The 16,885-nt window shown below is 39.4% G+C and overlaps 1 protein-coding gene across 1 annotated transcript; it reads right to left on the bottom strand.

Annotated features, from left to right (window-relative positions):
- Nucleotides 1-1,909: 1,909 nt before the first annotated feature.
- Nucleotides 1,910-16,667, bottom strand: LOC117559694 (carbonic anhydrase-like). Its single transcript, XM_034236369.1, is given in 8 exon segments — nt 1,910-2,664; nt 2,666-2,737; nt 7,403-7,558; nt 8,993-9,055; nt 9,202-9,294; nt 10,314-10,432; nt 14,823-15,020; nt 16,525-16,667. Coding segments are annotated over 8 exon segments (783 nt in total). The 5' UTR covers nt 16,559-16,667; the 3' UTR covers nt 1,910-2,616.
- Nucleotides 16,668-16,885: the final 218 nt, after the last annotated feature.

The following is a 16,885-nucleotide window of genomic DNA, read 5'->3' on the forward strand; positions in this document are numbered from 1 at the left end:
TAATGGGACAGCGGTTTTTAGGTGACTCACTTTAAAGGTTCCACTAGCCACACTCATTGTCATTGCGCAGATCTCTCTAAGTTCAAGTTAAAGGATTAATGAAGATAGACATTCTGAAAAATTATACGACACATTTTATGTTGACACTGTAATGCATAGTCATGAATTAATCCTTTCAATTCGTTCCAACTCAACAGCTCTTACATTAAGCAATGTTTAATGCACAGTGGTAGTTCAGTTGGCATAGTATTAATACAAAATGGAGAGACATCAACCAAAATGATTGGATACCATTTTCTTTTACATTCATTAGTGCGTACAAGTACCATCGGCCAATTCTAGGTTTGACTGTCAAACAACATACTGGAGCTTTGCATAGTATTACCATCATGAGATGATCATACTGTTAGTACACAACTGTCAACAGATTTCACATAACTGTATTAGTTTAGTTGAAAGCAAAAATTAAATTAAAAGGTCCCATGTCATGCTTTTCCGGTTATTACCCGTCCCCTCAAAGTACACTCTGTAGCGAGCAAAACTCTAACACAGAAAATACCTCCCCAAAACGCCTCGTTGGAGATTTCTCATTTACTTCCTGGGTATTGCTACGTAGGGATACCCAGTAGCCACGCCCAGAGCTATGGCCGCACCCTCTGCCAGCCTTTCACGAAACAAAGCTTCCCAAACCTTTCAGCGATTCATGCCAGATATATTATATACAACGTACTGTAGGGCACTGAAGAACGATGTGTCATATTTATTATGCTACACAAACATTATATTGCAGTTTTGGTGTCGTCAACTCCGTTATCTAATATGCAAAAAGACTACAAAAATGCATCTATGATTATTTTTAGTATTTTCGATCTTTCCAATCCAGACGAGAGATCTCTCTCTCCCCGTCTGTGTGCGAGGCAGTTTGCACACATGCGGCTGCTACATGCAACACACACACACACACACACACACACACACATACACACACACACACACACACACACCACACACACACACACACACACACACACACACACACACACACACACACACACACACACACACACACTGCTCCTGCTTTGTTTGGACCAGCGGGAGATTCGGGTACACAACCTGTAAGTATTAATTGTTGTTTGTGTATTTATGATGTTTAAAACAAACAAGGTATCTACCACGACTGTTTAAATGGGTAAACGTTTTTCGGACTACGTTGGGATCGCAGAGAAATGCTCTCCAGACCCATTCTCACAGCTTTATAAACCTTTTTTTTACTCAATATCAAGCCACTCTTATTAGCATAGCTCCAACAAGCCGTTTAGGACAGAGAGTGAAAACCGGTGAATACACATACTATACAGAGATGCTGTTTGAGAAACCAATGTGAGTTTGGAAAATTGCTCAGTATAAATCTATTCTAGTAGACCTCAACAATGGAATTATGATCAGTAGAAATGGCCATGACATGGGACCTTTAAATATACATTATTAGATTCAACTTAATAGTATTGCTTTCAACCATCCTAATATAGTTATGTGAAATGTGTTGACATACATTTCAGTTTTTTCAGTGTAAATAAAAACCTACATGTGTAGAAGGGCTGGTTTATCAGAGGTGGCCAGACTGCAGGATGTTACACCCATAGACTGTATGGTTACACCCAAACTCAGGATCACTTCTTTTCAAACTGAGGCATCAATACAAACTTTAAATTTCACAATCTACATCAGAACATTTATAAATGCTTTCATTTTCAAAGCAGTTTTTGTATTAAAAAGCATGGAGACATCTTTGTTGTTATACCTGACAAACATCACAGCATGTCCTTTATGCTACATTCACCGTAGATAGGCTAGGTGTGGGTTTACATATAGTAATAGTATACCGAAAAATCTTCTGTATATCTTTTTCCTTCAGTGCAATGCTGCTAACAAAAAATAATATACTTTTTTTTATTTTTTATTGTATTAATGAAGTTTTAGAGTATATTGGCTTCTATTTTGAGTATATTTTGTGAAAGAAAAAGCATATTATATTGGCACACATCAATAGACACTAATATTTTAAATTATAATTAATTATGAGATTAGGAGCCAGAAATCCTGTCTCTCTTTGTGACAATTTCAGGAGATCTCGGGTCCCTCTGTTAGCCTATAAAGACTTAAAATATTAGGCCACCTTTGTCTGTATTAAGGCAGTGTCTGACCAAGGGGACAATATAAGCGTCTTTGAGTTTCCTGAAAAGCGCTATACAAGTCTCATGTATTATTATTATTATTAATATGTATTTTTATTCCATGAGGGCACAACGTATGACCCAATTTAAACTTCACACATCCATATCCGTGGCTCAATGTAAATTAAAATATCTTAAATATCATCTGGACTTTTGATATGATATGCGTAAATATGTCTTGTGTCTTTATAGTGTCAAAGCTCAAAAATCTGTTATTTTGTTCAAGATATATCCAGTACAGTAAGTCTATATTATTGAAACTTTAAGCAGATTTATTTCAAGTTCATTTCCTTAAGGCTTAAGCTGGCTGCATGTGGATATAATAGGAGAATGAAGGTTTGTGTAAGGAGGGAAGGAGGAAGCAATGAAGATGAAGCGCTGTTTATTTGAAGGAGGCGCGGACCTGACGGCCCTTCAGAGGCTGGGGGGGGGCGGTAGTTGTCCACCATGCAGCATGGAGCCTCTCCTTCTCCGGTGAAGAAGAGGCCGCGGAACCTGGCCATCTGATGAAGAAGGAGAGACACTGTGTTTAAATCAATTAACCTGTGTCCTGGACACGTACCCACCACACTATGTTGGTGTAATATAGATTGTATACACTGTTTACTATTTTTAATGTTTCTTTGAGACATACAAAAGAAACGCCCAACAACAAAAATCAACAATATGAAAATGTCATCCGATCTGGGACAGCCAGACAAGAGCCAAAAAATTATTAATTGTGAGCGGAAATAGAGCATCTGAGATCTTTACTGCTCCACTACAATAAAGTGGTGAGGTAAAGTGGAAAATAGGCTTTATGGCAGACACATGTCCATGAAACATAAATATTCTGTTCAGCAGGATAATCTCCACATATCCACACTAGTTTATGATTTTTGAAGCATAACTGCAGTCGGCTGAAGTAAAAATCTAACGTTTGGCAAACTCACAGCCAGGCTGTATGTGTGTGCTCAGGCTGAGTTTCGCGATGTCTCGCTGTCTCGCTGTCCCGCAGACCCCACGCAGCAACCAGGAAACCAGCTCACACTGTCCGCTCCAGCAGCAGCGAGCCGCGCAACGTCCCGCCAACACGGCACCCAGACCTCACGCAGCATTCTCATCTGTTTGTCATTACTGGTGTCATTTTCTGGTTGCTAACAAACGCCATTGTAAAACATAATCACTGATGTTCTGCTGTGCCGGTGGTGGACTCATCAGAACAGAGTGGGCGAGCTGACCAATCAGAGCACAGTGGGCTCACAGGGAGGGGGAGGGGGAGGGGGGGGGGCAGGAGTTCCAACAAGCCGTTTAGGACAGAGTGAATACACATAGGCTACTATACAGAGATGCTGTTTGAGAAACCAATGAGAGTTTGGAACATTGAACAATGTACATCTATTCTAGTAGACCTCAACAATGGAATTATGATCAGTAGAAATGGCCATGACATGGGACCTTTAACAAAGTGACCACACCAATGATCACATGACTCCATGCTCCATAAGGTTTTCTAATACTGGATAAGTACCCAATGCTTGAAATGGTGTTTGTTATGAAGAATCCATGACTTGCACAGATTCAAAAAAACTCTTTGGTTTCAGACAGGCCAACACCTCCAGAAAGAGCCAGGAAAAACAGGTCAATATCCACGTCACCTGTCACCTGCAGTAACAGGTCCAGGAGAGGGCTTCTACTGGGGTTTGAATCTCTGTCTTCACCAACTAAGCCTTTGGAACCTCTGTTTTGGTTCATTGGAATATTAACATATTTAAGGTTATTTAGGGGAAGAGCCATAAGAAAATGTCCACACGGTTAGTTAGCCAAGAGAGTCACGACAGAAAGTATTCCTTCTAATTCAACTATTTCTGATTTGGTGGGCAAACTTCCCGCACATACTGTATGCATTCTTACAGCAGACCGTACTCTATTTAACCTTATCTGAGGATGAACGCCTCAGTCCTGCGTGTGCGTCTTATTGTTGTGTAGTTATCTTCCATGTCTCTCTTTCGTTTCGCCTCTATCTAAAACCTAGTCATGATGTCTGCAGTTAAAAAAACAAACAGACACAGAGCATGTGTTTCCTAGGAACATGAGTGATGAAACGTTCTCATTAGCTCTTGAATCCTCAGTTGGCCAAATCAAGGTGCACTTTGATGTACGTTGGAGAAAACAGGTGAGCATTAGGTGCTATTACTGCACATGCCCTAGGGCGGAAGGACACATTACCTGGATCGTGTTAAACTACAAGCAATGCAGTATCTAATGCAATCAGCTGCTTCACTTCTTCCTGTATATCTTTTATCTAAGTGGTGTATAGAGCCACCCCCAAACCCCTTAATGCTGCTCTGCTGTTATCTCCCATGTGCACATGGTGGTGCAAAACACCACCCTGCTGACCCTGAAAGTAGTCCCATACACAAACATGTACAGTTGTAGCATTATGAAGTATAAGGTAATTGTCCAACAATTAAAACAGGCTTATTTCACTACAAAACAAAGTAAATCTAAACACTAACCAAGTGAAGACACATGTGAATTGTACCCCCCACCCCCCTTAATTCATTGTTGGGAGAGTCATTCCGACTCTCCCGACAAAGTTATTACACCTGAATTTTTTTTCAAAACTGTAAAATGATTAGCTACTCTATGTGTGCGTGTGTGTGTGTGTGTGTGTGTGTGTGTGTGTGTGTGTGTGTGTGTGTGTGTGTGTGTGTGTGTGTGTGTGTGTGTGTGGTGTGTGTGTGTGTGTGTGTGTGTGTGTGTGTGTGTGTGTGTGTGTGTGTGTGTGTTTGTGTGTGTGTTGGTGTGTGTGTGTGTGTGTGTGTGTTGTGTGTGTGTGGGTGTGTGGAAAAAACTGAAGCAGCAGGCCTGCAGTAAACAACATTTCCTTTGGGAGCCATTTAGCCTTTAGCTAGCTGGTGAGCTTTAGGAGGATTTCTCTGCCTCAGCAGGCTCAATCTGCAATGCTGCACTTCTTCACCATAACAAAGTAAGCGTTAAACTGTACAGTACTTGTGTATCAACATATTTATTCCTACATTAAAAACATTACTCACTTCTTAAAGCTGATGTATATCTGTTAGGGTAGTCAAACAGTGTTAAACATTTAGGAAAAGCCTACGGTATGTCACATGAAGGTACAGGTTGGCAGTGTTCAATATGTAGAGAGTGCAGTCTGCAGATACAGGCTGTCAGTGTAATCTGAGTGAAACACAAGGTCTTCAGGGCTCAGACACACCCTGCTCTAAAGCATGATATGACTTCTGACCCTCTTGACGTTGGCAATGTTTAAACCAACATCCAGCCTCCTTAAAGCTTGCACGAACACATCATTAAAGAGGATCTAGAGCAGGGGTTCCCAAACTTTTCAAAAATAACCAGAGCCAGAGTCAACGGGGGGGGGATATCAATATATATTGCGGGAATATCTCCGCAATGGAGCGAGCTTAAGTTTCACTTTCGATTGCATGATATAGCCCAGCGCAACACCTTCGTCAAACATGTTGCCACTTGTTTGTACCATTTTCAGGCGATTTGTAATCTGTTCTAGAAGACGATGTGTTTTTTAGGATTCCAAGAAGCATATAGAACAAACAATGGATGTATTTTATGAACATGTATCCATGCTGAAAGTAGATTTAGATGTTAGGAGTGAGATAGAGATGATTATCTAATGCATGCAACCGATGAAGCATTGCATGAAGCCTGTTGATGATCAGAGGCTGTTGTTGGGGCTGCAGACCATGCAGGCCTCAGAGAGTTAAACTTGGGCCTGCGACCATAGTTTTACTGTATTTGCTTTTGAAAATCCACAGCGGAGGTTTGTGTCGTACTATGCGGTGTGTTTTGCATATCTCTCAGTAGCCAACGATCTGTGAGTCTGTTGGACATAAACTCCGTAATAAATGTAGTCTACATTTCATAAGAGGTGTACAACCTGAGAGCATTTTAAATCGCATTTGAACTAAATGCTTATATAATCTGTAGTTGAATTTGTATTGTTGATTTAATGTGTGAACGAGGCGATGTAGAGAAGGTTAAGCTGTCATTATTAGGCTGTAATTTGTTATATAGCCTACTGTTGGAGTGGTAAGCAGGCCTATTGTTTTTGTATATGTGTGCAGTCAGGTGGTTCGTGAGTGTGTTTTTATTGGTTAAGTGTCCTTGGTATGAAAAAGTTTGAGAAACACTGCGCTAGTGGATTGTCAAAGGGGGAGCCTCGCTGCGGGGAAATTATACAGATGGCTAGTCTGCCCCTGAAAAATGTCTATGCACAGCACACGTTATTATTAATAATAAAAACATTTATTTTTTATTTTCTAATCATCGCGACCCCCACTCGGGGTCTCGCGACCCCCCTTGGAAACCCCTGATCTAGAGGGTATTTTAAGATAAAATATAGTTATGATGAAATAGCCAGCTATGTTGATTCGGCAGTTATTTATTGGATATTCGTTTGTTTTTTTCAGACTTCCTGAAGCTTAACACCTCACGCCTTGCATTTTCTAATTTTTAGTGAAACACTTTAAACTTCTACTGGATAGTTCAGCAGGATCCTCACCAGACTACATAATATAAAAGCAGCATGTCCAACCCGCATCTAGTATGTGGACTTTCAAGACAAATGTCTGTATTTAAGAACTGCCACAAAGCTATTTTGTGCACATACTTACACACATGTGCATATGTGCACTGAAACACCCTATGACCTTCCTAGCTATATTTAAATTATATTTAGTCTGCAATCCAGATGTGGCTTCACTTTAGTTGTTTGGCTCTCAAACTTCAAGTTCAATATTACATGTATTTGAATACTAAAACAACAAGCTATAATTATTCTGCAATTCAAGAACAGAGATTGTATAGCAGCAGTTTTGTAACCCTATGTAGGCATTTTTTTCCAACAACGTTAAAAACAGCACTGTTCATGTCCAAATATCTGGATGTTACATTCTCAGTTTTTTGTATACAGTTGTTATATCAAGGTATATACAGTAGGGTAAAAGTATCCACTTGTTGGCAGATCAGAGCAGAATCATTGTGTTTCACTGTTTATGTGGCTTTTACACAGGACACACAGGACAGACATTCACAGTAAGTCATAATCAAGGTTATCAACTCTGAAATGTGTATTAAACAGGAAGTACTCATTTAAAATCTAATGTAAGTAGAGAGTGAGTACGCACCTGTACCGGGCTGACACTGATTGGCTCCTTGAGGACGATCCAGCTGACGCTCTCCAACAGAGGGGGCGTGGTCAGAGAGCCGTCATAGGTCCAGAAGTCCAGAGAACCAGGCAGGAGGGTCTTTGGGTCGAAGTTAGCAAAGACGGTCTGCTTCCCCTGCAGGTGTGACGGCGGAGGAACAGGGAAGAGGGGGTTAGGAAAGGAAGGGAAGCAGTTGTCACTCATTGTTAACCATTACAATTGTAGGTCTTCCAATAATTTAAAATGTGTTTCATTGACAGAATAAGCTCATTTGTCTTCAGGAAATATGTTTTGGTATTTGCATGGATTTGTGTGTTTTTAACGTAGGCGGCCTGTGAGGCTCAGGATACGGAAAGCTAATATTTGACCAACTTTCATACATGAACACCACAGAAGACATGATTATGTTTTACAGCATATCATAGACCTACTGAAACACAATAACTAGCTAGAATGTTTATACCAGGTGTACACATTCATTTTGATGCTAATAATAATAATATGGTAGCTTACAAGGGTAGATAAATACGAGACTCAACGATGCCGGGCTAATGTGCTACCAAATGATTTAGCGCTTCACAAAAACAATGCAAATACATTGAAATTGAAACATGACATTACAAATGAAAATGAAAAATGAAATTCATACACTATGTTTATTGGAAAAAGAAGATTTATGAAATACTGTTGCTGTGAGCTAAAACAATGCTAATGCAGAGACAGCATCCGTTACTGTGCAAAAAGATGTATGTATACAATCTGTGATATACATCATGTAATACATCTTCTTGCCGGAAGTGTACGTTGAGTTTGTAGCAGTTTGTACGAGCCTCACTCTGCTTGTTCTGACAGTCAATCATAGTTAGTGCTCTGATAGTGAAGTTCTTAATAGTTATCGGATTATTAATCAGTATCAGAATACCATTATTCGTACAACAGAGGGGAAATGTACATTGTTACAGAGAAAGTAAAGAGCCAGAAAGAGTAAAATATTGACTCAGAGACATGCATACAATATTAAAGATAATAATAGAAATTACACAATTTACAAATTACAACGTACACATCCAGGCAGACAACATTAAAAACCAATAGCAGTATTTTTTAAAGTGTTTTACATTTCATAACATAACATGTCACTTGTTAGACGCTTTTATCCAAAGCGACTTACATACTCAATACTGTGGGCAACCCCCACAGGAGCACTTTGGGGGTGAAGTGTCTCAGGGACACAACGACATGCTGACTGCAGTGGGGATTGAACCTGTGCTCCCCTGATCCCAACACCAACCCACTAAACCACTGCGCCACACGCCTCCATGTTAAGTAATATGCTATAGCAGCCAGGTAACCGGAGTGAAAGTAGAAGTATGTATTGCACAGTTAAATGTATTTGTTGACGATAAAAACCTTATATAACCTCATATTTCGAGTGGCTTATCAGAATGTATCGTAGCAGTAGCATGTATGACTTTTAGGAAACATTGGTAAGCACAGTAGTAAATCCACCAATCATTTATGGAAGGCTAAGCTTCTCCAGCGTTTTTACCCCCCACCACTGATTTTTACCTTGGTCATAATGCTGTCAAAGGCATCCAGAACCTTCTGAAGCCGGGGGTTGGCGGCACCGATCTGAACGACAGAGACAAACACAGTTACATTTACAGTAAACTTACACCGTCCTGTGAAGGGCATGAATACTTAAAGCTACCCCCCACTCCCTGCCTCCAGTGCAGTCAGACTGAGAGCTTGTCAGGGATGAGTCACTGATGACTCACCTTGAGGAAGACCCCCACCACTGCAAGGCCATCAGGCTGGCTGGCTGCCTCTCCAAAGCTGGGGTACTTAGTGTTCCAGTGCACCAGGTGAAGCTAACAGGGAAAGAGGCACATTTTAAGACCCAGGCTACAGAAAGTGTCATCTTGTCCAAAATATACTGTAACATGTGCAATAACGTGGATATTTTACAAATAATAAGACAGATCTCTAAAAAGACGACCAATGCAAAATGTTTCAGCCAGAATTTGAAGCACATCTGTGATAATGTCAGATGTATCTGACAAATATAAATATACCATTTTCTTTATCATTAGAGATAAACCACCAGTCTGATTTTTATGACACTTGGTGGAATAGTATGGCATGGGCCAAGAAAGAACCCATTACGTTTTGAAGCAGACGGCGTCCCAGGTCAGATATATGAATTACTGTTCACTTATGGAAACGATCCATCTAGTTCATTTATTTCTTAATAGAGTGCCACAGTGACGCATCCTAAAACATGGAAGTAAGCTTCTTCCGGTTCCTTCGATAAAAAACCAATGCAATTTCTCCATAGGATTTTGGAAAATAGCTGGAAATAAGGTCTGTGGTTGACACACATTTAAGAGACGGATCACGTTTTGTTCAGCCGGATAATATCCACATGTCTACCCTACTTTTGTAATTTTTGAATCATAAATCTAATCGATAGATTTATGATCGATAGATTTCTAATCGATAGATTTATGATCGATCGTATTGCTTTTTTGTCGAAGGAACCCATGCGCAGCTTACTTCCGGGTTTTAGGATGCGTCACTGTGGCACTATAGATTCTAAAAATAACCTAATTTGAATATATTGGAACTAAAGACACTGGAATCCATACATTTAATACCCAATGTGTTTTTGTATTGAGTAATGTAAACTCCAGTCACCCCCAGTTATTTCTTAAACAATTACAGAAGTAATGCCCATTGTGTGTTCTCAAAAAGAACCATTAAGAACAGTGTTACTCTTAAATGTTTACTGATTCCTCTTGCCAAAGACAGGACAGTTCCACCATCACAGACCACAGGCTGTTCAGGCCCTGTTCCTGCAGGGTTAGTAAAGCAGCAGCTCCTTCAGTACCTCACAGGGGAACTTGATGCCGTTGACGGTGTGTTCGGAGCCTCTGTCATTACTCGCTCCCCAGTGGAAATGAAACTGCTTCAAACGGTACGTTCCAGAAATAGGACCTCCAGTCAGGACTGGTGAGCACAAAAGTCATTACAGATGCAAAATGTCAGTCTGAATTAAATACTGTAGTTCTACACATTCTACAGACCTTTGATGGAAACAATTATGGAGAAATCATCATCTGATTTTTATCGCAACTGAATTATCATTAATTACAATTAGATAATTTCCAGATCATTTAGTCTTTATAATGTACACACTGATAACGTCATCATCATAAAGATTACACTTTTTAGGCAGATGTCCTAAGATACTTACACAGTGATGACCAGAGATGGGGTCGTTACTCAAAAAAAGTAATATATGACTTTACTTTGTTACTCTCTACATAAAGTAACTCCTTACTTTACTCCTTACTTTACTCGTTACTTTACATTACTTTTGCGTTACTCAGCAACAGCCTATAGCCAAAACTTAAAACGTAGGCCTACATGTGCACACATATAACAATTACTATTGTAATAAGGAAGACATAACACAAGTTAATAACGGTGACAATTCTAGTTTTTGCTGCTTGTTCGGAGTCGGCACACACTCAACATCATCACTCTGGGTTCGGGGGTCTTTAGCTACTAGCTTCGTGTTAGCATGTTGCCTCTGCAGGTGCTTGGAGAGGTTTGATGTAGTTGTGTTTGCAGCAGTTACCGTCACATTCCTGTCCTTTCTTCTGACAAATAAAAAATAATGGGCATACCTCCACCCCTCGAAAGTTTTAGCTGTTGATGTCTCAGTCTGCAGCTCAACCCCTGTGACAGCTGCATGTGGACAAGTCGCGCAAATGTTACGAAAATATAAACCTGCGGCGGAAATCCCTCTAGTGACTTGAAATATTTAACATGTTAAAAGTTAGACCTATCACATTTACCAATCTTATCTACCCCTGGAACTAGCTAAACTAGTAATAAATGTTTATTATTTACTGTCGTGTGGCGTTTCGCGCAAAGTTAGTAACTTTGTGATTACTGAATTTATAACAGTATCGCGTTACATTACTCCGTTACTGACAAATGTAATATTATCACACGCTCTTATCTACTTAGTACATACAGCGGGGTGGGGGCCTGAATGGGACAGCCAGATAAAGCTTACTAGTACTTAACCTTTATGGAAATTAATACATAATATAACGAGTGTATACCGTAAATAACACTGAAAAGAGTGCATGAATGAGTCCTTACCCGGAATGAGTCAGCATTTTATCTCTTGCAGTTTCTTGTCTCAAATATTTGTATTTAAGCTTAAAATTAGGACTGTGGTTAATGCAAGATGAAGAGATTTAAACTCAAGGTTCAAGGTTCTTTATTTGTCAAACGAACATAGCTACAGTGTAGTTTTGTCGATGAAAATCTTGTGTCACAGGCTTCTCCAACAGCAACACAAAACACAGATAAACAGAAAAATATAGTGCAAGTAAATAGTAAATACAAGAAGAAAAAAACGTGAAATAATGCAATAAGAGTCTATGCAAGTCATTGAAATATGATATATTAGGTAAATAGATAAATAATTGTTAAGTAGCAGCCAGATGAATATTGTGGATGTTGTTTCAACAGTTCAGGTGTTTAACAGTCTTATTGCCTGTGGCAACTATTAGTTTAATGACATAAAATCACTCAGCAAATACCCACTTGTGAATGTCTTAAGCTTCTGTGTTTCATACAAACGGCGGTCTCTAAGAAGTGACTAAATGAGGCTTTTAAATATCTTCCTGCGAAACATTAGCCAACTTGTGGCCCCATGCAAAGTTATGTGACAAGGCCCTCTGTGTCGCGAACGTCGACGGGGGATGGGTGTTTGCTGCTAGTGGAGCATGCGTGAACTGCGAGCGCGCTTAATTGCGGCGAATTTGCGCTTCAGTAGAGGCCCCCTCCGCAATATGAGGCTCCCGAGCTAGCGGGGAACGTTCTCACAACTTTGGCTAACGTTAGCTACAGGTTCTAATAATGTTTTAAAGAAACTTTTTAGGATGTTTATTTTTTCCAATAATGTTCCTATAAGGTTTAAGGTTAACTAAGACATAACGTTTTAACTGCAACATTTAGAGGATGTTTTCAGGATGTTATTGAGGCCTGAGATGACAGAAAGTTTATTTATAAAACGTTCCTTTAATGTGATATGTTAACAAAGGTGGAACGTTTTCCTTGCAACATTCTAAGGATGTGTTTTGGACGTTGTTGGGTAACACATTAAAGATGTTCTTTATAAAACGTTCCCTCAATGTTACATGATAACAAACGAAGAACATTTTCAATGCAACATTCTGAAAATGTTTTCAGGATGTTATTCTTTGTTTATAAAACGTTCCTGTGATGGCAAATATTAACACGTTCATGGTCCACGTCAGATTTATTTCTAGAGCGCTTTTTAAAAAAAAACTTGTTGCATTTGTTTGAAAAGGATGTTTTAAAAATGTTGATGTCACCACATTTTCCTTTTAAAAAAAAAAAAAAACCAACAAGCACGTAATTCATGATAAGCTGTAAGCAGATATTGCATGTTTGCGGTGGCATGTGTGAGTTCCCAGCTAGACATTTTTGGTTCACAAACAATTCTGAGAATTCGTTGTTCTAGGAATGTTTTCAGCGGGGCGTTTTATTTTGGTTCCCAGAATGCTCTTCTGAAAGGTAGGATAACGTTCTCTAAAAACATTCTGGAAATGCTTGGTGATAACCTTCTTAAGCTGTTTTTGATAACCTTCTTAAGATATTTTTGATAACACTGTTAGAACATTATGCCCTACTGTTCTTAAAACGTTTTCAGCGGGACGTTTTATTTTGGTTCCCAGAATGTTCTTCTGAAAGGTAGGATAATGTTCTCTAAAAACATTCTTAACATTTTTGGTGATAACTTTCTTAAGATGTATGAGCGCATTGAGACAATGAATAGGACGTATAAAAACGAACTTGCATGCCAATATTCACTCACATGCACTTATAATCACACTAAGGTATGTAGACCCACAGTATTCATAATATCATATGTGTAAAATATCAGAAAATAATCACACTTTTTTTTCTGACTTGTTTCTCGTATGTAAGTTCTAACTGTTGGATAAGCTATCTGGCCGTGTGTGGTTTGTGAGGGCTGTGTCTACAGTAAACAGTGTCCGCTGTTTATGCATATTGGATAAATTGAGACCGACAGATATATAGAAGAACGGACCGACTGTCACTGCCCCCCCCCCCCCCCCCCCTGCCTGCTGGTCTGCTCTACACGGCAGGGAGCAATCTCCAATCAACCACGCCTGCAACCTGCTCATCAGCCACACTATGAAAGCCTGCAGCCTGCACTCATTCCCTGCCGGATTGTTGCCGTGAACGGTTTGTTGTGTGCCGCTCTAGCTTTTTACCAGCATATTCTTTGACAAATTTGCCTGCTTTTGCCTCACACTCATTTTTATGTCTCTCCCAGGAGGAATCCAATGCCTTCCACACTCCCAAGACCAGCCAGGCCTATCCACCAACAACAACAACAACTGTTTCCCACTGCCGCCATAACCAACCTCCACTCCCAGCTCCCCTTTTCTAATAAACAAATGTTACTTTCACCAGCTGATTCCGAGGCTGATTCTGGGTCCCCTCCAATACATGTGACACCGACAGTGACTTGTACTAGCTGCTGGTCGCATTTAAAAAAAAAGAAAGATTTCTGATAAATCGGAACGATAAAGCACGTTATCGTTCTCTAAAATAATAACATTCTGACAACATAAACAAATCTAACTTGCAGTTGAAAACGTTTTAAGAACAGTAGGGCATAATGATCGAACAATGTTATCAAAAACATTTGAAGAAGGTCATCACAAAATATTTTTAGAATGTTTTTAGAACCAACATACCTGGGTCCCTCCGCGAAGTGAGGCCCCCTCCGCGAAGTGAGGCCCCCTCCGCGAAGTGAGGCCCCCTCCGCGAAGTGAGGCCCCCTCCGCGAAGTGAGGCCCCACGCAGTCTGCTTGATTTGCGTGTAGGAATGGGTGGGCCTGCATGTGACCGTGAAGTTCCTTTATAGCCTAACATTAGCTTCAATAATCATAAGGTGGTGTTAATACGCAGGGATTATAATGCTGAATAATTATTCTGCAATATTACAAAGTATTTGGAAATATCTCATTGCTTTTTGTTGAGGGAGTCCTTGTGATGCTAACTTTTGGGTCGGAAAACAAATATATATTACCACCGCCGCAGTCTATAGCTACTATATAATACTATACTATACAATACAATATCATATTTTAATATATGATTTATTTTGCAGCAGAAATCTAGTTTTGCCAGCAGCTTTACAACACACGAAAAACAAGGACAATTAAGATTATAGATGTTTTACATTTAAAATGCATATACATAACTATATTTCTGTGGCTTAGTGTCCTAACACTGAAAGCTGAGCGGTGGAACTTACTGGAACTGTTGGCGTCGTCCTCGTAGTCCACCTGGAAGGAGTGTCCGTTGTTGAGAATGCCATTGGCGTTGGAGGGGTCGTACTTGAGTTTCAGAGACTTCAGAGTGGAGTCGTACTGGGCCTCCTTAGGGACGATGTTGATGGGAGACTGTCTGGGCCCGTTAGCCACAGGGAAATCTTCACCCCATTTTTCAGGCCCTACAAATATATATTTAAACATTTAATACCTCATGTTAATGTGTGGAGAACTTTTGCTCCAGCTTCTTTAAAGTGAGTACATACGTGGCAAAGAAAATACTTCTTCTGTTGGCGTCTTGTCTTTGTTTTTTAGTGCAGACATACATATTCAGATATTAATTGAAAATAATAAGTTACATATTCAATATTATTTTCAAGTGAACTCAGCTGCTGTGTGATATTAGGAACATTTCAATAAAATAACAGCAGTGCAAAATTACTCATAACGTAAAATCATCAGGGGTATTTACTTGCAGAAGGCTAATTACTAACTGTTTCTTACTACTAAATTGCAATTTAAGCAGCATTTAAACACTGCTGTGTCACTAAGTTATACAATAAATGCACCTTACTGTTATCATCGTATATATAGTAGCAAGTATATTGTCCTTCATCTGATGCTTATAAGGTGAATAAAACAATATCTGAATAAAACATTACATAATTTCATAAAAGTAAAAGTTCCCCATTTAAATATGTTTTGTTATCATTCAAATAAACAAACAATTAAGTTAATGTTAAAGAATGAATGTGCTGGTAATTCTGTGAGGTGGAAAGTCCACTTTTTAAAAGTTTTGCAAAAGTTTGTTTTGCAAAACCTACATTAATAACTGCCCAGCAGATTCTGAAAAGTTATGAATATATAATCAAATAACAAAAATCATAAAATATAAAATGTTTGCTTTTTTTCCCAGTAAGTACATACAATATTAAAGTTAACACACAACCCTGTCCTGATTACTGAAGTAGGCTTATGTAATAAAAGTGGTGGAGAGTAAATAAGTATATTTACTCAAGTACTGTACTATACACATTTGAGGTACTTTACTTGAGTATTTTGTTTTTGTGCAACTTCATGTTTCTACTTCACTACACTTCAAAGGGAAACGCTTTTTACTTAGTTAGTTTCTTTTTCTTACGTTTTTAGTTACTATGTACTTTAGAAGTTCAGAGTTTTACACACAACACTTAGAATCTTAGGAAATTATGCTTCAATATTGATTCAAAACATTACCAATGAGTGGGTTGACGAAAAATGTATCAGCAGTCATATTGCAAATAGTTTTTAGTTAAGAAACATTTCACAACGTTTCAGTTTCTCAAAAGTGAAGATTTGCTGCTTTTATTTTGGAAATATTTTAATAGTTGAGAATTGTATCTGAATAAATTTGAGCACTTTTCATCCTAAAACGTTAACTACATTTCCCTATTCATACCTTAATACTTTTACTTAAGCAGTATTCTCAATGCAGTAGGCTACTTTTACTTGTATGGAGTCTTTTTTCCAGGAGGTCTAGTATTTTTACTTTTACCTAAATGATCTGAACACTTTGTACACCACTTTGTAATAATTTAAGTTATGTAATTATTAATGAAGAGTGGTCTGCACTGACTGCACACTGCACACAGAGTGTAGGACAGTGTCCACCTGTTACTCCTGAACATCCCACCATACTGAGCTCACCGTTATTCGCTCCGTATCCCCATCCGTGAGACATGGCTGCTGCTCCTGATAACACACACACACACACCGATTAATCTGCGTCAGTCTGCGGGTCACAGAGAGTGATAAGGCTGCTGACACACGGGGCTTTATATAGGCTATCCCTCAGCCTCACACCGGGGGGGAGCCTCTCGGTCCCCAGCAGGCCGGACTATCGGGAGGACGGAGCCTCCACCCAGAGACGCGATGATGGTGACTGGAGCTCTCCACCCCCTTGAAATCTTGAAATCATCTAGACAGCTGATGCACATTTACCACTGCTCTGTAAATAACATCTTCAAGATGAATGTAGGCCTACTCAATTTGCAAAAGCAGCTTACAT

Source organism: Gymnodraco acuticeps, unplaced genomic scaffold (genome assembly GCF_902827175.1).
Source record: "Gymnodraco acuticeps unplaced genomic scaffold, fGymAcu1.1, whole genome shotgun sequence".
Taxonomy (NCBI): Eukaryota; Metazoa; Chordata; class Actinopteri; order Perciformes; family Bathydraconidae; genus Gymnodraco; species Gymnodraco acuticeps.